We start from the raw sequence: 25881 nt of genomic DNA, 5'->3' as shown, positions 1-25881 counted from the left end.
GAAGCCTCTCGAGTTTTGGGGAAAAACTGGATAATTACGCAAGCAAAATTGAAGGTATTTATTGCAATATTGTTCGCACGTGGGGCGTTTGGAGGAAATACTTTGAGGCTTCAATATTTGTAAAACAACAAGTGGGGGTCACCATTTTTCTCCAGCTCTATGTCTAGACGAGATTTTATTCAGATTCTGCGATACACTCGTTTCGACAAACGAAGTCAGAGGAGTCAACGTTTGTAAACAGACGGATGTTCTAGTTTCAGCAGTTTGGGACAAAGTTATTGAAAACAGTCAAAACTGCTTCAACGGGAGCTCATATCGCCATGGATGAGCAACTGTTTCCAACGAAGGCCAGATACAGATTTACTTCGTATATGTCAAACAAAACACATAAATTTGGCATAAATTTTTGGCTGGCGTCTGTAGTAGAGACGAAATGTAGCTAACCGTATTTTAAAAAAGACGAGTCTCGAAATGCGCCAACCTGCTAAGCGAGTTTGTCGTAATGAAACTTCTTGAAACGTATACCAAAGTATTCTTTTGGCGTTAAAATTAAAATTTAAAAATAAACGTACAAACAAAAGGGAATTTTCGAAAACTTCCACGTTGTACCAAGCCAATAGATGCACACTAACCGTTTAAAAAAGCAAACCAAATAAAAAAGTGCTTATACTAAATACAAAGCATACACACATCAAAATTGATAAAGCTGCTAAGAAGTTACCTGAAACTGTATCGTTTTACAATATAGCCGGAATAAACAGCTGAATATAATATATTGTACAAAAACAAAACAAGAGAAAATATTTCACATTCTCATAGTTGTTGTTGTTGTTGTTGTTGTTGTTGCTGTAGCAACAAAAACATTCCTCATACATGTACGAGAAATGCTGCTGAAATGACAGTCCTTGGCCGGATATATAGTAAATCTGGGTCGTTCCGGTAACGTAGAACCGACTGTCGGGGGCACGTATTTAGATTAGTAAAAGAACTAGCTTCAGAATTTCAGACTTCACGGCAAAAACTACACGAATATGATTTTCCAACTACAAGTGTCACGGTTTCTGTACGCAAATGATGCCAAATAGAATATTGCAATAATAATCAGACTACAAATATTTGTAAGACATGCAAAAAAATGCAAAAAATGCAAAAAAAAAATATATGCGGAGAGTGTGCACACATGAAAATCTACCTATGTAGAAATTGTGACCGATAAACTGTAAACAATTAAGTATTTTGCTATTTGACGATGTCTTTAAATTCATTTATCTATTATAACTAATATTGTTCAACTTTTTTTGTATTTTTTTTTTTAGGAGTGGATAAAGACTGGAAGCAGTTTTTCTTATGGTCATTTTGACTGGTTTTGGTAGACATAGGTATATTTAAATATCTGGTAAATCTAGTGTTAAATGGTATATTGGTGGTAGCCGCTGCCATAGTAGTCAGTTGCAGCAGCGCAACCGTACCACTTCAAGTGTATTCAATAATAAATGAATTCGAACAAGGCTTTTGCTGCTCGCGAAACAAAATAAAAATAATAACAATAACAAAAATGTATAAAAAAAGGGAGTACATAAAAATAGATGTAAAATAGCAAAGAAATGCAAAAAATTCATCTCGAAAGTTAACGCACACAAAAGAAATTGCGCCAAAAGTATGCAGCACAAGAAATAATGGTTGTGGTGTTGCATACAAACAGGCGGCGGAAAGCCTACGGAAGCGATGTTTTACAGCAGCAGAGGAAGAGTAAAATATATATATAATTGAAGTAATTTAAGTTTACTTGCAGGCTTACTTTTTGTGCAATATTTATTGGTTATTGAATATTTTCTAGGTAATTTGAAAAGAAAAAAAAAAATAGCTCTAAGACAGCAATACGCGTTCAAAGTAGGCGGTGTCAGTCACTTGCTGTTGTAACGCCATTTAAAAAATGTGCTATTCTTTTATATTATTTAGTTCTGTTGCAAGTCAAGTCCGTGATAATAAATAAACATTAAAAAAAGTATAATAAATGGTCAATTTTTGCTTTTACACAAGCCTTCAAAAATAACAGAACTTTTTTGTGCGAATTTGTTATAGCAAGATTAAGTAAGTTTGGGCAATGCTGCTGGAGCGCGGCTGCCTCTAAATAATGCCACCGATCTGCGCGCTACGAATGCACGACATTGTTTTTTCTTTAATGAGAGGCAAATACGCAACACCGTCAGGGGGAAAAATATGAAAAATCTATGAACTTGCACCACTAAAATTTAATAACCGTAAAATTTGGTACATACTTTTTTTTTTTAATTCTGATTTTTTTTTAAGGTTTCGAAATTTTAGAAGTCTTCTATAATACAAAATTTGACGCCTTGTCTGCTATGACATTCGTTTAAAAATTGAACTATATTTTTATAAAAAATTAAGGAAATTAAAAAAATTTAACTTTTATAAAATTTAATGAAATTAAAAAAAATAAATTTTTATAAAAAAAATTGATGAAATTAAAAATACAATTAACTTTATTTTTATAAAAAAATAATGAAATAAAAAAAATGAACCATATTTTCACAAAATATTAAAGAAAAAAAAAAACAAATAAACTATATTTTTATCACAAATTAATGAAATAAAAAACAAATGAACTACATTTTTATAAAAAATTAATGAAATTAAAAAAAAGAGAATTATATTTTTATAAAAAAATTAATGTAAACTAGACAAAAAAAATCGTTTCTAATTAGTGAACGGAAAGTTTAATGTATAAATAACGAGCAGTCCAATTTTTCAGGTCCCAGACTCTCGTAGCGATAGTCTAGAAGAAGTTGCTGGAAGCAAATAGACTGCGGTGAACGCAGAGAACATCCACATACGACCTTATTTTATTGCATATTTCTCGGAGCAAAAAAGACGTATTTTGTTAGCATACTTTGCTTTGCATACTTTCTTTGAAAATGCAAAATTTATTTGTAACTATTTTCAGACAATCATTAAAGATGAAATTTGTGTATGAATTTTACATATTGTAATTAAAAGGCGGCCGCCATAGCCGAATGGGTTGGTGCGTGATCACCATTCGGAATTCACTGAGAGGTCGTTGGTTCGAATCTCGGTGAAAGCAAAATTAATAAAAATATTTTTCTAATAGCGGTCACCCCTCGGCAGGCAATGGCAAACTTCCGAGTGTATTTCTGCCATGAAAAAGCTCCTCATAAAAATACCTGCCGTTCGGAGTCGGCTTGAAACTGTAGGTCCCTCCATTTGTGGAACAACACCAAGACGCACACCACAAATAGGAGGAGGAGCTCGGCCAAACACCTAACAGAAGTGTACGCGCCAATTATTATTTTTTTATTTTAATTAAAAGGACAGAATCTAAGATCTAAAATATTTCCATTGCACGTTTTTCACATTATTTACAGCTTCTTAAAATTTCCCTAAACACTTATCCAGTCCATGTCCACTAACTCGAGCTGAGTTCTTCTATCACGGAAGGGTCATCAACAAAAATGGCCTCTCAGCAGCCGACTTTCGCCGTCGAATATCGCAGAGTCGTGCTGTGTTTGGTCTTTTGGGCGAAGTGTGGAGATCATTACATACACCCAGGCGCACGAAATTGAGGATCTTCGAATCTAATGCGAATTTATCAAACGCAGTCTTCGCAAAATTGTGCGCTGCGTTTTCTGACCTGATGCCACAACCAACACCGACCTCTGGGCGACTTGAATCCGACGGCGAAAGTGGCAATTGATCGGTCACACACTGTGAAAACCACATGAAGATATCACAAAAGCAGCCCTAGACTGGAACCCGCAAGGCAGTCGGAGATCTGGTAGGCCATCTAGCACGTGGAGGGCCATCTAGCACGTGGAGGCGACCAATGGAAGCAGAAGCGCCACTAGCTGATCGCACTTGGCGACAAATCAAACTCTTAGCTTTAAATAAATCGAGTTTTAATGAGGCCCTTTGTGCCACCAAGGATCTGCGGGAAAATTTAAATATATGTATGCATGTACATCTATGTTTATTTTTGCACGTGTGTATGTCCATATGTATATACAACTCGCTGCAGATCAAAGTACAATTCAATAAAATAACACTGCCACTTTATTGAACAACAAGAAAATGCATAAAGAGAATAAATTCTCTTTCAACACAAACACGTGTGAGTGTGTGTGTGTGTGTATGAGATTCACACACAAAGGACGAAAACCATTAGCGTCCGTCCAATAATGTTGGTAAAGTAGAGAAAGGCACTAACGTGTATGTATATGCACGAATAGTGAGAGTGTGGTAGTAAATGCGAGGGCCGGAGGTCAGCATTCGGCTCTCCTGTCGGCGTCCTGCTGTCAAAAAGTGTCAGTTTAATTAAAAATTTTGTTTAAGCTCGCCGCATAAAAGCACGTAGCAAACACATAGGCGCATATGTGTATGTATGTAAGCGACACACACATACTTGCACGCTAATGCAGTTTGCCTTTACTGCACACAACTTTTCTCCACAAATTTCCCCCTTTTTTCACTCCGCCTTGCATTATGAGTCGCCTTAAATATGCACTTTGGCCTGCGGTTTTTTCAACGCTTCAATCGCTTTAAAGTATTTACCGTTGCATTTTTATTGCAGCAAGCGCATTAACTTGCTTTTTTCTTCTCCTTCTTTCAATAGAATCAATTCACCGAATTCGCCACATCAACTTTTCTTGTTTTCTGCTTAATTCAATTCCTTCACATGAATTCGCAAACGAAAATTATAATTTTTAACAGTTAACCCATAATGTAAATATGTACATTTGGTTTTGCTTTTCTTATTAAAAATTTTTGTTTTCGTTTTATGCCACTTACCTTTACCATCCATGGCATTACTGCCTTCAGTCGTTAAAAGTGTTATTGATGCTGCAGTTGCTGGCGCGGCGTTCACGGTCACACCGCTGCCCATCGCGGCCGGTGTCGTCGCACTATTTGTAGTCAGCGTTGTGGTGAGCGATACACCAACAAGTGTGGTTGTTATTGCGCCTGCTGTTGTTGCTGCCGCTATACCAGCACCAGACAAAGCATCCATAGCATTGCTGTTGCTGCTATTGTTGTTGTTGTTGGCAGGATTAACACTAAGTGCGTGTATATTCGTAGTGGAGTTGGATAAAATGGAGGAGGAAGAGTTGTTGTTGTTGTTGTTGTTATTGTTGTTCGTATTTGTGTTTGTGCTGGAGGAGGAGGAGGAGTGTGTGGTAGAAGCATCTGCATTCGTCGTAACGTCGAGACGCTTCCGTTTTGGATCACTGCAAATTGGGGGAGAACGAAAGAAAGAAATTTATTAAAAATTATTTGGTAAATAGAATAAGCCAGCATTTTTTTGTAAAATATCTACATACATATTTTTTATACTTAGCTACAAAAAAATGTAAAACAAAAATATGTAAACCAAAAGAAAACTTATACTAAAAACGTTTACTAGTCTGCACTAGGCGAAATAGCTAACACATGGGCTGAAAAGTCCCGAGCCTAACACATTGATGGCACTTGTTTTAATTAGTACTAACCTCTTTTTCAGTTAGTACTAACCTTTAAAAGACAGCTGTAAAATTTGATGATATTCTATTCATTACTTCGTTAATTATTGTGCTAAGAGTGACGCTACTTTTGTTATTTTCAAAATAATGATCAAATAATGGATTCCGTGTTCGCTCCTTGATGGGGGAAAATAACGTTCAAGCAAAGCAATGGTTTTAAAAGTGTTATGGAGACTCCGCTCCATCAGAAACAACAATAAAACGATGGTTTGCTGACTTCAAATGCAGTTGTAGAGACACCGATGATGCACAAGGCAGTGGACGTCCAAATGAGACGGTAACACCAGAAAGCATCAAAACAATCCACAAAATTGTTTTGAATGATTGAAACGTCAAAGTGCCGAATGGAAAGCCCCAGACGAGCCAAAAATCAAGCCGATGCTCATTAGGCTTTTACGACCCAAGGGAATTGTCCACAGGGAGTTCGTGCCAACGGGCCAAACCGTCAATGCAATTCTCCATCTTGGCATTTTGAAGCGTTTGTCACATCGCATTCATCGAATTCGCTCTGAATATCGCGAAGGCGCTTATTGCATGATAATGCAGATCCACTCTTATGACTGATTTTTTGACTAGAAATCGCATTTTAACCATCAATCACTGATGGTTCGCCTGATATGGCTCCCTGTGACTTCTACCTATTCGGAAAATTGCATTTGGCCATGAAAGGAAAACGTGTTGCGTACGTAGAGGCCATACAAAAGGCTTGTACCGACATCCTGATGGACATTTCGGTCAATGACCTGAAACACTCTTTCTAAAAGCTTTTAGATCACGCAAAATAGGGGGATAGCGAGGCCAGAGGGGACTATTTTGAATAAATAAACTCGAAGTTATCAAAACAAATCTCCTGTCGTTTCTACTTTACCTCAGTCTTGTTTATTTTTGTTATTTTTGACTTCACCTTGTATGTTGCCACATTTCGTATTTTCAAATCCAAATGGTTGAAAATGTGGTTTGAATTATATTTGAAACCAGAAACTATTTAGGATAATTAAGCAGTTGGCGCGCTTAAGCGGGAACCGCTTAAGGGAGTGAGGCACTTAAAGGCGTGAGACAGTTAAGCACGATTCGAGCATGTCTACTTTCCTGAAATCATAACGAAGCCCTACCTCCAAGTCTAGAAAGCCAGGAATGAAGTAGTGACAACTGGATCAAGAACAAAGAAGGCAAGTTCAAGTGGCCATTAAAATAGGTACGAAGCGGACCTATGTAGATATGATATAATTTTACAATTCTATAATTTTATAACTTTTTTTTTAACGAAGTTACATTTTTTTTGCTTTGGAATGACCATCGAACTTTTATATTTTTATAATTTTTAATTATCAATTTTTATAGTTTTCGAATATACGGATAACTCGAAAAGTTATGAGAATCCCTTTATGAAATTTGCAGGAACTACTGCGTATACTCTTAGCTACTAATAAAATAAATTTAAAACGTCTGAGGGGTAGTCAAGACAAATATTACAACAACAACAAAAATTATAATTAAAAAAAAAAATTATAAAAAAAATTTTAATAAAAAAAAATTTTAATAAAAAAAAAATTTTATAAAAAAAATTCTCCAAAAAAATTTTATAAAAAAAATTCTCCAAAAAAATTTTATAAAAAAAATTCTCGAAAAAAATTAAATAAAAAAAGTTTCCAAAAACTTTTAATTAAATAAAAAAACTGAAATAAAAAAAAATCCACAAAAAATTTAAATAAAAACCAAAAATTCTCAAAAAAATTTTAACAAAAGGAAAACATTGTTCACTGAAAATGTTTTCAAAAAATATATTTTAGCCTCTGCTGTCCTATGTGCGGTGAGGGATTGAGAACCAGACGAGCGAAAGAGATATTTTAGCCTAAATAATTAAACAAAAAAAAACAATAAATATACAAAAATGTTAAAAAGAAAAAGCGAAGCATAGTTCACTTTGAAGAACCGTATACAAAATTTTCAACATTGAATAAATATCAAAATTTTTAAATTTTTTTCAACTAACTTTCACTCTACTCTTACTCCACTCAAGCCTACAAAGAAAGCAATTTTTAATTTTAATTGACGACTTTGGCCAAAATAGTTGCTTCACTTGGCATGGGATCGCTCAGTAGTAGCTTTCTCTGTGCTCGATTGATCGGTTGATAAATATCGATGACCTATTTTAGTGACCATTTGTGAATTTTCCTAATAACCCATTTTTGCCGAATCAGTTGTGTTTGCAATTTATGCTTTATTAGGCGCATTCCGTAGAATGCAAAGTGGCTTTAATATCCGGTGATTTTCGGGCATTCATACTAAAATACATTTTACTAATAACAAGGCGCTTATGTTCTGTCAAGCCAAGTGCTCAAATTCTGCTCTCTTCACATTTACTCTATTCTTCTCCCATTTACTGCTCTTCTTCTTAATACTCACCTAACATCTGAGTTGCCATCTTTGCCGGCGCCAATGCCTTCCACTTGCGCCGCCTTGAGTTTTTGCCCAAGAAAATTGCCAGCAGTTGTTGAGGTAGTGGGTGTGGCCACACTATTACCGCTACCCAGCTTGTTAACGCCAACCGCATCTACGGCGTTTACGCCCGTGCCGACCGTTGCTGTTGTGGTTGCTGTCCCAATCTTATCACCCACAGCAATCATTTTTCCATCTTCATTGGACGCTGCCGCCGCCACAGCCTGTGCCATTGTAGCAGCATAAATAGTTTTGATGCCATTCGGTGTGTTGCCGGGCGTGTGATGCGCCACGGCGGACACGATATTTGTGGCATTGACATTGGTGTTGCCCGGCGGTGGAGCGGTGTTTCCACTACTGCTGCTGCTGCTACTAACGGCACTCTTTTCGTCTGCCAACTTTTTACTGCCCACTACTTCTGCTTCATTATTCGCCACGATTGCACCGGAAGTTGATGTGAGCTTTTTGCTGTTCTCGTCAGCACTACTACTAGCAGCATTGCTGGTGTTATTGGTGGTGGTTGTTGCAGGTGCTGCAATTGTGCTTGTTGCATTCGCTTTGCTGGCATTCGTCTCATCGGCTTTCGCTTTCGCCGCAGTGCCACTCTGTGCTGCATCCGTCGTTGCGGTTGTTGCTTGCTTGCCGACTGTTGCTGAGCTTTCGGAAGCTTTTTCAACTTCGCCAGCTTTTGGCGGCACTGCTGTGGTGCCACTTGTTGCGGTGGTGCTGTTGCTGCTATTGGACGTGTTGTTGGATTTTTGTGTAGCTGCTGCGGACGCAGCTGTCGCTTTGCCTTTGGCTGCTTCAGTCGTGTCTGCGGCAACTGTCGTTTCCGTGGTTGCCGCAGTAGCATTGCTGCTGTCTCCCTTGCTGGTGGACTTGGCTTGTGCAGTAGCTGCAGCTTTCGCCGCATCCGCTGCTGCACGCTCGGCCGCACGTTCTGCACGTTCGGCACGTTCACGTTCTGCCGCAGCCGAACGCCCACCGGTCTTCTGCTGTTGCTCACGCTGCAAACGCGTTGTCACACCCGTTGTCAGCGAGTCGATGATGCATTGCGTCTGTTGCTGTTGTGCCTTTTGCGGGTTACGCGATGAGCGAGTACGTTGACGCGATTTGCGCAGCAATTGCTTATAGTTCTCCGTCTTCTTACTGAGGTAGTAGTAGCGTACGCAGTCCTGTGCCGATTTGCGATCCAAACTGGCAGCGATAGCGCCAAAGTTTTTCGGATGCTGCAGGAATTTTTCTTTGAAAACCTCTTTTTCGCCCGCAGTCCATACGTTCAGTGTTTGTCGCTCCTTATGCACCGCCACCATATCCTCAATGTAGCCGTTCTCGTTGTGGTAGACGCAGCGACGTTGACGCGCATCAAACATCAAAGGCGGTATAACGGCATATGAGCGCATCTTCTTGTCCTCCATTGCCTGCTCTTGCAGGCCGTCCATAATTTCCTCCAAGTCAGCCTCAGACTTGATGCGCGATCCAACGCGATTAAAACGCTCTTTGTCCTCGCGCTGTTTTCGCAGCTCCGTAAACACTTTCTCGAAGAACTCGCGATTCTTAGCCTCCCGTGCCTTTCGCTTTGCGCTACCCTCCGACTTTTCGACGCGCTTTTGCCACTCACTAGACATGTGCGCATATGTCTCCACCAACCCAGTATTGTGTGCCCAACGCTCGTTCTTCAGCTTGCGTATGTGTTCCAGCAGCGGTGTGCGTATCGTTGTGTGATGCTGCTTAATCAGCGTCTTCAGTAACTCAACGTCCAGCGGTTGATTGTATAGCGGCAATATGTTGGCGTTGCCGCAATGGCTGAGTATGGAATGTCGCATGGCGGCCGTTTTACGGTTCACCTCGTATATTTTCTGCGCGGTTGTCTGCAATCGCCACGAATGCTTCATCTTCGCTGCATCGTCATTCTCATCAGCAAGCAGCGCCTGCTCGCGCTGTTGTTCACTAAGTGCGACCTTGTCTTTGAGGCCTTTCTCCTGCTTGCGCAGCGTCTCCATTGTGTTCTCCGCGCTATGTATCTCTGCGTCAACCTTCTGGATTTGTGTTAGCAGGTCTTCAGTAACAGCGCTGCCGCGTTCTTCGACGTTATCGCTTGGCAGTGTAGGTGAAATGGCTTCGACTTGCGGATGGTAACCCTCTGATGAGGATGAAGAACTTTTCGTCGGTAGTGGCGCTGCCCCACCACTTGTAATCATGGTGGATGCGTTGGGTGTCGCATTGATGACACCCACACCCACGCTCACGCTCCCAACATTACTGCTTCCACCCATTATTGTGCCCGACATGCCGCGATTCGTAGGCGGCGTGGCTGCTGATGGCAACAACGGTGGTTGCGTTTCCACTTTCAGCTGCTGCATCGCTGCGGGCGGCGGCTGGGCATGCACCACGTGGCTACTTGACACCACAGTCAAATGCGGATGGTGAACCGACTGCTGCAGCATTTGAGCTGCACTGTTACGCAAATTGCCGCCAGCTATCAATTGTTGCTGCTGCTGCTGTTGTTGCGCGGCAGCAAGCGATGCGGCCGATGGTGATGGCTGGCGCGACTGTTGTTGTGCGGCATTCGCTACTTTAGGTGGCAGGTGATTTGTGTTGCTGACCGTATTCGACGTCACATCGCTCAGCCGCAACTTCTTGTATGGTTGTCCTCCTGGATCGGGTGGTGCCTGTGGTAGTTGCGTGTGCTGTTGCTGTTGTTGTTGTTGCTGCTGCTGCTGTAACTGCTGATGCTGCTGCTGCTGCTGTTGTTGTTGCTGCTGCTGCTGTTGCTGTTGATGATGTTGTTGATTGCGCGCATTCGCCACCGCCACAGCGTTAGCATTCGCCAGATACTCACTGGAATAGTGCGCGTGAGCTGGCAATACTATACGCCGTATTAAGCTGGCATTTCCAGCTGCTGTGTTTGCATTGAGGGGTGATGGTGCGCCACCACCGCCTCCGCCGACAGCGTTAGCGCTACTAAGCACATGCGCTGCATTGGCCGCTTGTTGTCCTGAGGGTGGCGGCTGGTGCGCGAAATGCAAAGCTTCAAGGTGGGCTGCGCTCCCGATGCTGGGTGGTTGCGGTTGCAGAGCGCCGCCCGTCACTTGCACAACACCGGTCGGTACCTGTGCGCTGGCAGCGTTACCGCCTGCTGCCACTGCAGCAGCTGCTGCGGCGCGTTGGAATTCGGGCGCCATCTGAGGTATTCGCGTGTAAGGGTTGTCGCGGTACTGCGCGCCCGGGCCGATGCCATACGAGCTTTGCTGAATATAAGGATGTGGCGCTTCCCGCACCGCATTGAGCTCTGCGTATTTGGCATACGTATTAGCGGCGGCCGCTGAGCCGGGACCGGGTCGTGGTGGGGATAGGGGACTAGCTGCCGAACGGGCGTTCTGTTGTTGTTGCTGCTGCTGCTGCTGGTGATGGTGGAGATGGTGTTGTTGCTGCTGCTGCTGTTGTTGTTGATGCTGTTGCGCAGCCGCTTGTTGTTGCTGCTGTTGTGCAGCCTGTTGCTGTTGTTGTTGCTGATGCTGCTGCTGCTGTTGTTGTTGGTGCTGTTGATGCATCTGATGTATTTGCTGATGTAGCTGCTGTTGGGCGGCGACAGCGGCGGCTGCTGCTGCATGCGAAGATGGTGGGCCGAGAACGCCACCGCCCTTCGCGTAAGACTGCGACCCGTCGATTGGCCTGTAAAATCAGAATTTGGCGAAAAACAACAGATTATTAGATTTATTTGTAACAAAAATGGATTTACGAATACAAAAAAGGTTAAAATATTAATTTTAGTGGGAAATAAGAAATACGAATTGAAAGCAATTTTTTACACATAGACAGGACAATCAGAATCACTCAGGCACAGTATGCATAAGCTGATGAAACATCCTGCAAAATTGTTGCTGGCGAAAGAGAAATAAAGAAAATATTGTAGATGAGGAAAATTTCTAAATTTGCATTCTTAATATCAAACATTTTTTTGTATTTTAATTGATCAAAAAAATCTTTAACACGTTCGCTGCCCCAATACAAAAATGCAAAATTGACCGACAAGTCCAACAGGGTTTTTGAATAATTTGTTTTTTTTGTAGTCATAGGATAGCTTTAGTAATAATAATAATTTAAAAAAAAACGGATGTAGAGTATTTCTACCTGAACCACATACGGTCCATCAGCGTAGAGGGACATTTTTGTTTCTTCGTTCTTCTGCGTTCTTCGTTCATCAAACACATTTGGTTCAGGGAACTTTTTCTAATTTTTTAGTTTTCATTAGTAGAAGCTGTGGGGATCCTACAGAGAAAGAGACTGTGGAACACTTTCTCTGCAGATGTCCGGCTTCGTTGGCTAGGCGCTTGAGATTCCTCAGCGTCCCCTTTGGGGATGACTTGATGAAATTCTCCAGCCTAGATCCCTTTTCTCTCCTCCGCTACATCAACAGCACTGGATGGCTGTAGACGGTCTTATCTCCTCCCTTAATCCTTTCACAGGTAGTGGTCCACTTTATGGTATCAAAACAGCACGTAAGTGCTACTTGTAGCGTACCTGGGGTACTCTTGCCATCTTACCTACCTACCTAGTATTTATTTATTGTGAATATTTTATTATTATTAAATAACTAAATTTACGATATTTTCAAACTATAAAATAAGTTTCATTGATAATCTGTTTCTTTAGACCTGTCAGTGTCAATTATTTTGCTGTTACTGTCATATTTTCGAATTCTGTTCATAAAATTGTTTCAAGGTTAAAACGCATGAGGAATTGCAACGTTTACTGGAAGACAGTGACTTTGGATTGAGTGAAAATGAAATGGATTCAAACAGTGAAAACAGCGATGTACAAGGCGAGCCTGATTCTGATAGTTCGGATCAAGAACCGAGTATTTTTGCTGATGACGATGTTGATGATCCTGATTTTGATCCAGGTGAGAATTTCTGTTCAAACATTATAACCGGTGACCGTGGTAGAGACTCTCCAGCTGATAATTCATCGGATATCGTCATAAATTCACCAAGGTCAGAAATGAGCAGAAGGCGAACTGCTGGTGAAATTATGCGGCTTACTCCGCAGGAAATAAAGCATATAGATAGAGAAAATGGCTGAAGCCAGGAAATCCTACCACTGTCACGTCAACCTTATGGCAACAGCCCAATACTTCATGTCCAAAGCGAACAATCCGTTGTATCCATTTATCGACGTATATTGACCAATGAAGTGTTAGATCTTATGGTCACACAAACAAATTTGTACGCTTCTCAACTAAAACAGAATGTCAACATGTCACTTCATAGCCGCATGCATCGGTGGACAGATTTTACACGCGAAGAAATGTTGAAATTTATTGCCTTGTAAAGGGTGTTTTTTTTAGAGGTTAGGTTTTCAAGATGAAATAAAACGTATATAATTTAATGTTATGGCCAAGAATTTAGCTTTATTATAAAGATAAGGGTTTGCCATTATGTTTTAAAAATGATTTCGGGCAAGTGGCCGCCGCGGCTGGCTCGAATAAATTCCAGCCGAGAGGCCCAATTTTCGACCACTTTTTGCAGCAATTGGGGCCGTATGTCAGCAATAACGCGCCGAATATTCTCTTCCAAGACGTCAATCGTCTCGGGCCTATCTGCGTTGACAAGCGACTTCACATAGCCCCACAAGAAATAGTCCAGCGGTGTTATATCGCACGATCTTGGAGGCCACGCCACAGGTCCACCGCGCGAGATAATGCGCTCACCAAAAGTTTCCTTCAATAAATCGATTGTTGCGTTGGCTGTATGGCATGTAGCGCCATCTTGTTGGAACCAAAGGTCGTCCACATCAACATCGTCCAATTCAGGCACGAAAAAGTCATTAATCATGGCTCTATAGCGCTCTCCATTGACTGTAACATTATGGCCGGCTTCATTTTTAAAGAAATATGGACCAATGATTCCCTCTGCCCATAGAGCACACCAAACAGTGACTTTTTGAGGATGTAACGGCGTCTCAGCAATGGCTTGTGGATTATGTTCACTCCAAATGCGACAATTTTGCTTATTGACATACCCATTCAACCAAAAGTGAGCTTCATCGCTGAACAAAATTTTTTTGTGAAAATCGGGATCGGTGGCCATCTCGTTTTGGGCCCATTCAACGAACGTGCGACGCGCTTGATGGTCGTTCGTCTATTCATTATGAAATGGCAAACCAAACTGAGCATAAATCAAGTGACAGCTGTCAAAAAGACCATCTACGAAAAAAGTAGTGCCAACTTGAAAACCTAACCTCTAAAAAAACACCCTATATATGTATATATATATGGAGGGACCTACAGTTTTAAGCCGACTCCGAACAACAGATATTTTTAATGAGGAGCTTTTTCATGGCAGAAATACACTCGGAGGCTTGCCATTGCCTGCCGAGGGACGACCGCTATTAGAAAAATGTGTTTCTTAATTTAGGCTTTTTCACCGAGATTCGAACCGACGTTCTCTCTGTGAATTCCGAATGGTAGTCGCGCACCAACCCATTCGGCTACGGCGGCCACCGTATACAGTATAGTATACAGTTAGTTAATTAGTGTTCAAAGTTTACAAATAAGTTGAATTAACTTTAGATGGATGCCATATTGAAATAAGACCGTCAAGCAGCTATTAATACCTTAGATTCCAATTCCATTTCATCCAAACTAGTTTTACAGTGTAGAGGCAGTATAATTGCCATCAAATTACTCTGGTATGGGTTCCCGGCCATAGGAAAATACTTAGTCCTGCCATAAGTTCTGTTATAAGTTAAATCAAAAATTTAAATAGTCATTCAAAGAGGTACTGTTACACAAGCCTTTTAAACGATTAGGACATTCAGCTATTGCAGCACGCATGGTGGTTCCCATGGATATTGACGCCGCTGTTCTAACCAAAGCTTGTTTGAGACTCTTCAAATTTCTGTGAGGTCTTCGACAGGCCATGTCCTCCACTTCTGACCACAAACTGTAGTGCAGTGGATTCAGATCTGGGCTTCCAGGCGGCCTATCTTCTGCAGCCATGAACCCAGGATTATTGGTTTTTGAGGTACGGTACACTAGACAGGGTTAGTTTACTGGGTCAGGAAAAACGCGAGTCATTCTGGTCATCCGAGAAATTGGTTTTTAGTAACTGTTGGGTGGTTTTTGACTTATGGGCTGGAGAGGAATCTTGCTGGAAGATCCAACGCTCTCCCCATTGAAGAGCGTACTGCTCAACTGCTTCACCACGCCCTCTAGGCCATGCTCCTGGTACACTTTTGCCCCGGTCGTAACCTCTTTTTCGCAGAAATGAAGAGATGTAACGCCTTTGCAAGACACTCCCCACCAAACCATTACGAAGGAAATATTCAAATATATTTCTATGTTAAAATATAGGCAGAAACAAATCGGTAGTTACCACAAAAAGGCTGCTTGATCTAAGCACAATACTGTATATGCTTAAGAAGTACTCAAGTTCGTAATCGCGATCAAGAATTCATTTACTGGTTTGCTTCACCTTGTTTGGGCTGAAAAAAAATTAAAAGCTAGCATACAAACCAATTTCCCGTATAAAAACGAGTATAAAAATAAAAATTGCTCTGCTTAGTTTATAATACAATTAATTTAAATTTATTTACTGCATTTAATGACTTAAAATTACAGCTTAACTCTCTTACTCCAGCTAATTTGAGTTCAATTTACATACTTTTCCAGTACCAGTAAGCCGTTTATTTTGAAAAACTTCAACTTAAAAAAGTATTTAGTGGTAATTAGTGGTAGTAAGATACAGATAACTTATTTTTATATTTGTAATAAAAAAAAAACTATTCACTCTTAAAGAAATATTTCTTCAAATACAAATACACCTAATTCTCTTTTTACACGAATTTTTTTTACACGAGTTAAAAAGAGAAAAAAAAATTTTTTTTACACGAATTGTTTTGTTTTAACACGATTTTCAATATTTTATGAATTTTTCTTGAATCTCATAGAGCAAATCGGATTCATTGTTTGGGATTTTTGTTTTAGCATATCGGTTTAGGTTATTTGTTTAGGGTCTTAGAATATCAGCATGTAATCGCATCTATACAGAATGAGCGGCTTTGGGCTGTTATCGTGTACAGCTGTTGCTATAAAAATATGTGTGTACGAATGGGATTCCCCGAATTATGCATAGAGTAAAGACGTAATGTACTTTTTACGCAATTTAGTTTGGTTTTGAGAGTTGAAAAGAAAAGACGCTTAGTTGTTGTGAGTATTTAAAACATTATAAGTAAAATAAAGTTAGTGCTCGTATAGATTTATTAACTCAATAACAGGTAAGCTTTAAATAATTTTCAAATCTTTGCATTATTAATATGAAAAATATTTTGGTAGCCTTAACACAATGTCACATAATTCACCTGTAATAGAAGCCAAGAGGAAGGCGATCAGTTTAGATACTAAAATTAAAATTTTAGATCAACTTACAACAGGACAAGGAGCAACGGCTGTAGGAAAGCATTTTGGTATTCATGAAGCTACCATAAGAACGATCAAGAAAAATAACTGCGATTAGAAAATCGGTATGTTCTGGAACGAAAATAAGTGCTAAATCATCGTCATACATAAGAGATGTTGTCAAAGAGAAGATGGAAAAAGCTTTGGTAATGTGGATTGAAGATAAATCACAAAAAAGAATACCAGTAGATGGAATTGCTATCAAGCAAGCTGCATTAAGAATTTATAAACGTATTAAAGAAGTCGAGCCAGGCACTTCATCTCAGTCAAAACAACCCAAATTTTCTGCAAGTACAGGTTGGATGACAGGTTTTCTTAAACGACATGCTTCCATATTGTAAAAATTAAGGGAGAAACTGCGTCTGCAGATGAATTGGCTGCCAAAAAATTTCCTGAAAAACTTAGAAAAATTATTGAAGATGGAGGATACACCCCAGATCAAGTTTGGAATGTAGATGAAAGTGGCCTCTTTGGAAAAAAATGCCGAGCAGAACTTATGTTGCAAAATCGCAGAAAACTGCCGGTGGTTTAAAAGTAGCAAAGGACCGTGTAACATTGTTGTTTTGTTCCAATGCTTCAAGAGAACGTATGTTAAAACCACTGCTAGTAAATCGTGCTTTAAGACCACGCTCGATGAAAAGTGTAGATTTCATAAACTGCCAATTCACTGGACAGCAAACAAAAAGGCATGGATGACCAGTGCAATCTTTACAGAATGGTTCCAGAATTACTTCATTTCAGAAGTTAGACGCTACATGAATGCAAAATGTCTAGAATTTAAAGTTCTTTTAATTCTAGACAATGCACCTTGCCATCCGCTCTTGGAGCACCCAAATGTGCAATTTTGCTATCTTCCGCCTAACACTACATCCTTAATACAACCGGGATCATTGCTACTTTTGTGATTTGTTTCAATCAAAGTAAAAAACTCATTCCAGTGGCAACACTGAAGGTTAAAAGAAGGTAAAAAAATTAACGCAAATTTAAAGTAGACAAAGAATATTAACAAACAGTGAATTTAATTGCGTAATAAACACAGAACTTATTGAAGCAGTATTATTATCAATACAAATAATTAAAAACAAGCTAATGAAATAGCGAACAGCAAGCGCAAAATAAACGTGGCTAAAGAAGCCAAAGGGCACCCGGGCACAAGAATCATCAAGCTTGCAAAAAAGGACAAAAATTGGCAATTTCAAAAGCAACCTAATTATTAAACCCTTTAACGACTACAAAAAATGCCACCAAAAAAGAAGAACCCAGATACGAAAAAAGACCACCATGGACACTTTATTGCATTCAATGACTCTAACACTGAATGCAAACAAACTATAACAAAAACCATTCCATGGCAGTCAGTTCTACGTTACCCGAATGAGCCGGGTTTCTCCCGACCAAGGACTGCCGCACAAGGAAATTAACCCTTTAGCCTATAGCCACGAGTCTGACTCGTGGTAAAGAATTTGTGCCATAAGCGAAAACAACGAGTCTGACTCGTGGTAAAGACTTTGTGATCAATTGATTATGATTACTTCCTAGACATCTTAAAATTACTATTTGTACCTAAACATTGTTTATTATTTCACAATTCCTTTCGTTGCATTGAAATATATATGTTACGAAAAGTATACACTTTGCGCCAGTTCGGGTACACGGCTGAACAGTTGAATGGCACGGCGCGCGAACGAATTTCTTGCGTATTATAGCTCGCGCAATTGGTAGATATCGTGTAGGCTAAGGGGTTAAGGGAGGGGTCTAGGGTTTGACTTTCAAAAAATGGATTTTTTGGAAATAGCTTTTTCTTATAGTAAATCATCTCAAAAATATTGTCCCAAAATTTCAGCTCAATCGGAGCAAAACTTTTGGAATTATAGACGTTTTTGTCCCCACTCCTCTGCGACAGCTGCGAGCGTTTGGAGCGGAGCGTTACAAAAATGCCGAGAACATCTAAAGTTTCTAGATCCGATCGAAATGCAACAAAATTGCGTTTAAACCAGCCGAGAAAAAAGCGAGGGCCGCCAAAAAACAACAATATGCAAGGCTGCAGGACAACGATAGAATCAACAGAGCAGAGCTTGAGTCACAACAACAGAGTAAAGAAGCGAGAATTCAGCGCAGACTTGAAAAAAACTGGCTGAAGACAACCAAAATGCAGCAGAGGAAGTACTTTATGGAGCTGGAATCGATGATTCAGTGTAAGTATGAAAAAAAACAATGATTTCTTAACTATTTCGAATTCGGTGATAATTTAACCAAATAATTGTTTTTTTTTATTTCAGGTGATTCTACAACTAGATACGATAGTCACCGTAAATCACCTTTTGGAAAAGGCGTTTTCGGAAAAGTTACCTCACCGGCTTATTTTCCGATATTTTCTTACAAAAATTTAGTACAATATTGTTGAAATGATGCTTTATAATGTACAAAAAGTTTAAATACATTTTCACTATTCATATCTCTAAAGCAAAGTCTCAAAAATTCATTAAAAAAAATGCTCAAACCCTAGACCCCTCCCTTAAGCCTGTCTAGTGCACTGTACCCCATCCCTGGCCTATCGCCACTACACTCAGTTCCCCGTGACCACCAGGGACCCTTTATAGTCTTCATTGACTCAAAAACCGACGGACAGAAAAGAAAACCTATAAACGTCATAGCAGTGTCCAACCTATTAAAAAAAAACTAAAGATTGTCAAATTAAAGGAAGTGAGTGAAAGTGGACTACTGAAGGGTTAAAATGACGTAGAACTGAAAAAAGTCTTTAAATCATCCATACAGATATTAAAACCCATCAGATTAGAACAAAGGGACAGAGACGACAAAGAGAAAAAAAAACAGTAAACATCTTCTTTAAATGTCAAAATATCCCAGACAAAGCGACTTATGCCTACACCAAGATATAAGTACAAACATATATACAATCCCGATGTTAAGTTGCTTTAGATTTAACCATTTCGCACAACATTGCAAAGAAAAGACTGAAAGACGAAAGACGGAAATGCTTTAAAGCTCATGAACAAGAGGGGCAATGCAAATAACTGGTATGCGTCAAGTACAAATTCGAGCATGCTGCAATGGCGAAAGATTGCCCAGCAAGAGTGGGGGTCGCATAACTAGGAGAACCAGGACAATAGACAATATCTCGCCCAAAGAAGCGCATAAAAAAATATCCAACATTCTTGGAAAGATATTCCAACAAATGAGCTTAATAAATATTTTGTGGAAAGCATCATGACAATTCATAATAGTATCGAAAACATTGTAATGAATGAAGAGCGTGAAGTTTTGGACAGAAACATATTTGAATTTAGGAGGGTCACCACGGATGATATAATTAAAACTGTTTCGTCATTAAAAAATAAATATGGTGGTAAAAAAATGTTAACGGAAGGTGTAATAAAAGACTCTATGGAGTACTTGGGATATACATATGCCTGCCTAATCAATGAAAGCTTCTCTCAAGGTATTTTCCCGGAGTGCTGGAAAATCTCTGTAGTTATTCCAGTGGAAAAGATTAGAGGAACAACAAAACCAGAAGAACTGCGTCCTATAAACACATTGCAATGTGATGAAAAAATAATTGAAACAATAGCCAAAGACCAACTGCTACAGTATCTTAATGACCATCAAATTATAATACAGGAACAATCTGGGTTTAGATCTAAGCACTCGTGTGAATCGGCAATAAACTTGGTAATTACAGAGTGGAAAGAAAATTTGTCAAAGAAGGAGATCACAATATCAGTTTTTTTAGACTTGAAAAGAGCTTTTGAAACCGTAGACAGAGACAATTTAATAAAGAAGCTACACAATGTTGGCGTACAAAACCAATCTTTAAATTGGTTTGAAAGTTATCTAAGCGGTAGAAGACAAAAAACGGTAATAGGAGATGCTGTCTCTTCAGAAATAGATGTTCCAATAGGATTGCAACAGGGCTCTGTGCTCGCACCAATATTATTCATAGTATACATCAATGATGTTATTAAATACCTAAAATTTTGTAAAATTCGTCTATTCGCGGATGATGCCTTATTAACTCTGAGTGCTCCAACAATGGAAGAAGCTATATCTAAAGTGCAAACAGATTTAAATATGATATACATATGGCTGTGCCATAACAAACTGAAAATTAACATCGATAAGACAAAATATATATTCTGATGACAAGAAGAACAGTGGATCCAGACATTATAACGCTGAATATTGCAAATAATCCCTTGCAAAGAGTTGATAAAATAAAGTATTTGGGAATAATAATTGATGATAAGCTAAAATTCGATGAGCACTTGAAATATACAGAGGCGGAACTAGGTAAAAAGATAGGTATTATGTTCCGCTCATGTAAATTTATCAGCAAGAAATACAAAATTATGGTGTATAGATCAATGATTGAGCCTCACTTCATTTACTGTCCGACAATTCTATTTACGTTCACCGACACTCAAATCTCGAATCTACAAAAGAAACAAAATAAAGCGATGCGTTTTATTTTAAGAAAACGATACGACACGCCAATTCTAGAAATGATCAGAGAATTGAATTGGCTCAGTGTGAAACAACTAGTGACATTTTTTTTTTTTTTTTTTTTTTTTTGTCGGGACAACTAGCAAGTGCAGCACTCAGACATTAATTGAATCCATTGTACTACACTTGGATTCCCTTTTAATTTTCTTTAAATCTACCCGATCTCCGAAGAAATCTGAGTAGATCTTGTGGTGCCAAGGAGCCAAGATGGTCGCTTCTTAACACATCAGTGCCAAAGACCTCAAACCTGATTCGGGCGAAGGCGGGGCAGACACACAGGAAGTGATCCGCCGTCTCATCCTCCTCTTCACAAGCTGGGCAGAGTACACTGTCTGAGATGCCCAACCTTTCCATGTGCTTTGCCCACAGAAAGTGGCCCGTCATTAGTCCAACCAGCCGTCTGCACTCCCCTCTGCCTAATGACAGAAGGGTTTGCGACAGTCGATCGGACATGACAGGTAACATCAGTTTTGTCCATCTGCAGCCTCTCTCAGCCTGCCAAGCTCGCTTGTGGGTAGTAGTTACCCATTTGCTAACCGTGGCCGTGATGGCCGCAGAGGGGAGTGGCAAAGCGGGCTCTGGGCCAAAGAAGTTGGCTTCAGAGCCCATCTTAGCTAAGGAGTCAGAGGTCTCGTTACCCGCGATACCCACGTGTCCCGGGACCCATGTTAGCATCAGGCTGTTATGTCTGCCGACATAGTTCAGCCTGGATTTACAGGACTTCACTACCCCTGATGTGGTTTGAGGGCTGTCTAAGGCCATAAGCGCAGCTTGGCTGTCGCTGCAGACACATATAGATCTGCCTCTCCATCGTTTTTCCACAACAAAGTTCATCGCTTCTTGAACTGCATACACCTCCGTTTGAAACACAGATGCATGCATTCCAAGAGCAAAGTGCAGTTTTGTCCCGCTGGATTCCACGTAGACCCCAGAGCCGGAGCCATGCTCGGTCCTGGAGCCATCCGTAAAAATGCGAAAACAGTGTTTGCCGGGCTCATTTTCTGAGTCTCCCCACAACTGAGCCTCTGGAAGCACTACACCGTATCTCTTTTCAAGTACGACTCTTGATGGCATTGAGTCAAGGGGCATGGAGAGAATCGTTGGATCGATGTCCATACCTTCTCTGTGTTCCAATGCCGGACAAGGGCCGTACCAGTTCCCACTGTGTTTCAGTCTGCAGATGGCCTTCAGGGCCTCTCCTCGGATGAAAGCATCAAGTGGTGGTAAACCAATCAGAGCATCTAGTGCCGGGCCTGAAATAGTCGGAAAAGCTCCGGTGCAACAGATGGCCACAGTGCGTTGTAGTCTCGATAAGGTCCTCCTGACTCCCACTAGGGATAGTCTACTCATCCAGACCACTGATGCATAGGTGATAATGGGTCTTATCATAGCTGTGTGACTAGTGACATACTACACTTTGAAATTCATACATAATATAAAATTAGGCAATCTAATAATACTGATATACAACAGTGAAATTCGCAACTACCAAACAAGGAACAGAAATAATTTTCACGTCCCAATAGCCAGAAATGAACTGGACAGGAGGAGCTAGAGCATATAATGAATTACCTGTACACTTAAAAAACTGTGAGAGTCCAGAAATATTTAAGAAACTTTTATATGAGTATTCTAAGCTTTCCACAGCATTTAGATAGTTAGAAATATATAATTGAAATTTATTGTGCCAATAATACCCAACTTATATACTTGAAGTTTGTTCAGTATATACTTTATATCTTTTAGTAGTTTTAATGTAATTTTGCCAATATTATCTAGGTCTATAAGACCGTAATAAATAAATAAAAAAAAAAAAAAAATAAAATAAAATAAAATAAAATAAAAAAAAAAAAAAAACCTACTAAATAGGTTACGTTAGCCTGGTTGGCAATAAGCCACGCATAGATCTTTTGGTCCCTAGCGATCAACTACTGAATAACTAAGAACAAAAATTCCCAACTCTCCAAAAAGAAGCAACAAACTTCACATAAACAGCCTTGCAAATATACCAAGCCTTTGCCCGTTCCAACATGAACTACGCTGCGTCAGCCTAAATCCGCTTTACCAAAACTCACAAAATGCTGCAATGCGAACATAAGACAAAGTCTATGATTGATTAGATCTACGCGACTACGCGAACACACATTATTTATCATCTGGCTGCAGAGATGCCACCCAAATACAGATTTGAGATAGCAACAGCAAAGGAAATAATTAAATGTATTGCATACAACCTTGACAAATGGTCAAACTACTATTCAACCTGCCAAAAACATAATTCAATCTTTCATAAGGCAGCCAAAAAATGCCAAACCGCAATATCGCCAAGTGACGAATGGAAAGCTCTTTAAAGCTCCCAATATTGTTCATTTGGTTTGTTTGGAAAACGGAATTATTTACAGTAATCCGAAAATATCAGAGAAATTTAACTCCCGAGATTACAATGTTACATATTGATGGATACAAAGATAAGACTTTTAAAGGATCGTGTTTAATAAGATATTGCGATATAGCTGTTTGTGACCGTTTGCCGAAGCGTTGCAGTTCAAGCGACGCCAGGGCAAGTAACGGTATGACAAATCAACTATCATCCAACGTTGTCAACGGAAGTGTTGAAGACAACCACAAAATTGCACTGCTACAAAGACCACGATTGGGTAATCGCTGAGCGTCATAAATTAATACCATCTGTTTATGCTGGTATCAAAATCACTTCCAGTATGCTAGGACAACCGCAAGTCGTTGAATATTCTGGACCAACATACATCGCTGTTCGAAGTGGAAAGCATAGTTCATCTACTGCTAATACTCATGCTCAGGATTTCGAGACGCTTCTCGAACTTGTAAGAGTTTCGACCATTAGCTAAAACTGACCATGGACTAGTAAAACCAGTGGTAATCATGACGGTTGATGGAGGGTCAGATGAAAATCCGCGTTATGAAAAAGGCATAGGGTTTGCTATACAACACTTAAAGTGACATAACCTCGATGCATTGTTTTTAGCTACCAATGCTCCTGGAAGAAGTGCGTACAACAGAGTAGAGCGCAGAATGGCTCCTCTTAATCGGGAACTGGCTGGTTTAATGTTGCCTCATGACCATTTTGGGTCTCATTTGGATGAACGTGGCGTTACAATTGATGAACATTTAGAAAGATCTAATTTGGAATTTGCAGGAAATGTATTAGCGCTACAGTATGGAGTTCAATGGAAATTGATGACTATAATGTTACTGCAAAATATGTTGGGGCAGGTCAACAAGATGTTCCTGATTTTACAGACATTAAATGGTATTCAGAACATGTGCGTGAAAGCCAATACTTGCTTCAAATTTTAAAATGTAGAAATACAGATTGCTGTCGTCCAAGAAGTGGCCTATTCAGATTACTAGATAACAGGTTTCTTCCGCCACCTGTAAAAGTAAAATAATTGTAATAAATCTGCTTACGTAATAATTGAACGGCCTCTTTCGCTTCCTAAAAATAACCTTTAAAAAGTACAAAATACAGCCAACTACTCAAAATGTTCCAAGAAAGGATGGAAGTCAGCTTTAAAAATAAAATTAGAAAATTAAGTGACGCGGTGAACAAAGATTTGTCAAAGCTCTCAGAAGAGATTACAAAAATAAAAATAATTCCCAGTCAAGTGATAAAAACAAATATATCCCAATATTGCAGGAAAGTGTATTTGTAATTAGCTGTAGGAATATGTATTCGCATTAAAGGGGGGGTAAGGGATAAAAATCGATTTTTTTTTTTTTTGCATGTTATTGTAGTAAAACATTTCAAAAATACCGTGTTAAAATTTTAAGTCAATCCGAGCAAAACTTTTTAAGTTATAGAGCATAAAGCCGAGCCGCCTCAAACATCTGCAGAGACGCAGCAGTTGCGCCCGTAGTCCGGTACAAACTTTAAACGCGGTTTTCTCGAACTTTTTTTTTTAAAGTGCGTAGTCATTGGCATTTGAAAACTACTCAACCGATCCTTTTGAAATTTTGCACACATATTTTACATATAAAAAACTTCCTCCCAACGTTTTTTTTCGCCATTTTTTTTTATATTAAGGTGGTTTTACACCTACAAAATGGCGGCATTTTTTCGTCAAAAATCACTTTTTATTTCAAACGACTACCAAATGGCTGAAAATGAAAATAAATCGTCAAAATAAACGTTGGGGGGAAGTTTAACTCATACTTTAAATAAATTATTCGATTTTTTCGATTTCAGATGATTCTACGCTGAGATATGCTGACTACTGCAAAATGTATTTTTGAAAAGACGTCTACGTAAATGTGCTCTCATTCGCTCATTTTGCAATATTTTTACATGAAAATTTTATCAAATATTCTTGAAATGTTACTTTATAATATGCAACAACTTTTAATAAACTGACTTGAACCGTTTCGCTACAATAAATTCATGAAAAAAGAGTTTTTTTAGCGTTTATCCCTTACCCTCGTACAAGCCCAAACTTCATATTTCAATTTCATGGAGTCTATTTGCTTATGGAAATACACTAAATTTAGTATAGTGCGTTTGGCAGTATGCTGATTTCCGAATCATTTAATAGTATTTTAAATTTCCATTACTCGTTGGCTTTCTTAACACACAATCGATGTTGTTAAAACTCCCATAGTATAAGAATATAACAGAACTTTTATACTGTAAAGGAACCACTTTTTATATGCACCATTTTTATGTAAACGTAGCTTAAGCTTGTATTATTAGAATAACATATTTTAAATCATTTTATTGTGAACGTAGCTTAAGCTTGTATTATCTGATTTGATGAAAAATGCAAATTTAAATAAAAGGGGGATTCTTTGATTTCCGCTTGAATGGTGAACACGCGTTTTATTTAAAGTAGAAATCTCTATCAATCGCCATAAATAAAGTGAAAACCGGGCGTTTTA

General features: G+C 39.3%; 1 protein-coding gene across 3 annotated transcripts in view; it reads right to left on the bottom strand.

The window, feature by feature from the left end:
* Positions 1-25881, bottom strand: part of LOC129239660 (uncharacterized) — a 127434-nt gene that overhangs the window by 52587 nt on the left and 48966 nt on the right. For all 3 annotated transcript variants that reach the window (XM_054875330.1, XM_054875328.1, XM_054875329.1), the window contains exons 2-3: positions 7956-11663; positions 4825-5258 (exon numbers count right to left, since the gene is read on the bottom strand). In XM_054875330.1, coding sequence (XP_054731305.1) covers positions 4825-5258; positions 7956-11542 — 4021 coding nt within the window. In that variant the 5' untranslated portion in view covers positions 11543-11663. The remainder of the gene's footprint in view (positions 1-4824; positions 5259-7955; positions 11664-25881) is intronic.

Source organism: Anastrepha obliqua, chromosome 2, assembly GCF_027943255.1.
Source record: "Anastrepha obliqua isolate idAnaObli1 chromosome 2, idAnaObli1_1.0, whole genome shotgun sequence".
NCBI lineage: Eukaryota > Metazoa > Arthropoda > Insecta > Diptera > Tephritidae > Anastrepha > Anastrepha obliqua.
This window is presented reverse-complemented; position numbering and strand designations above follow the sequence as displayed.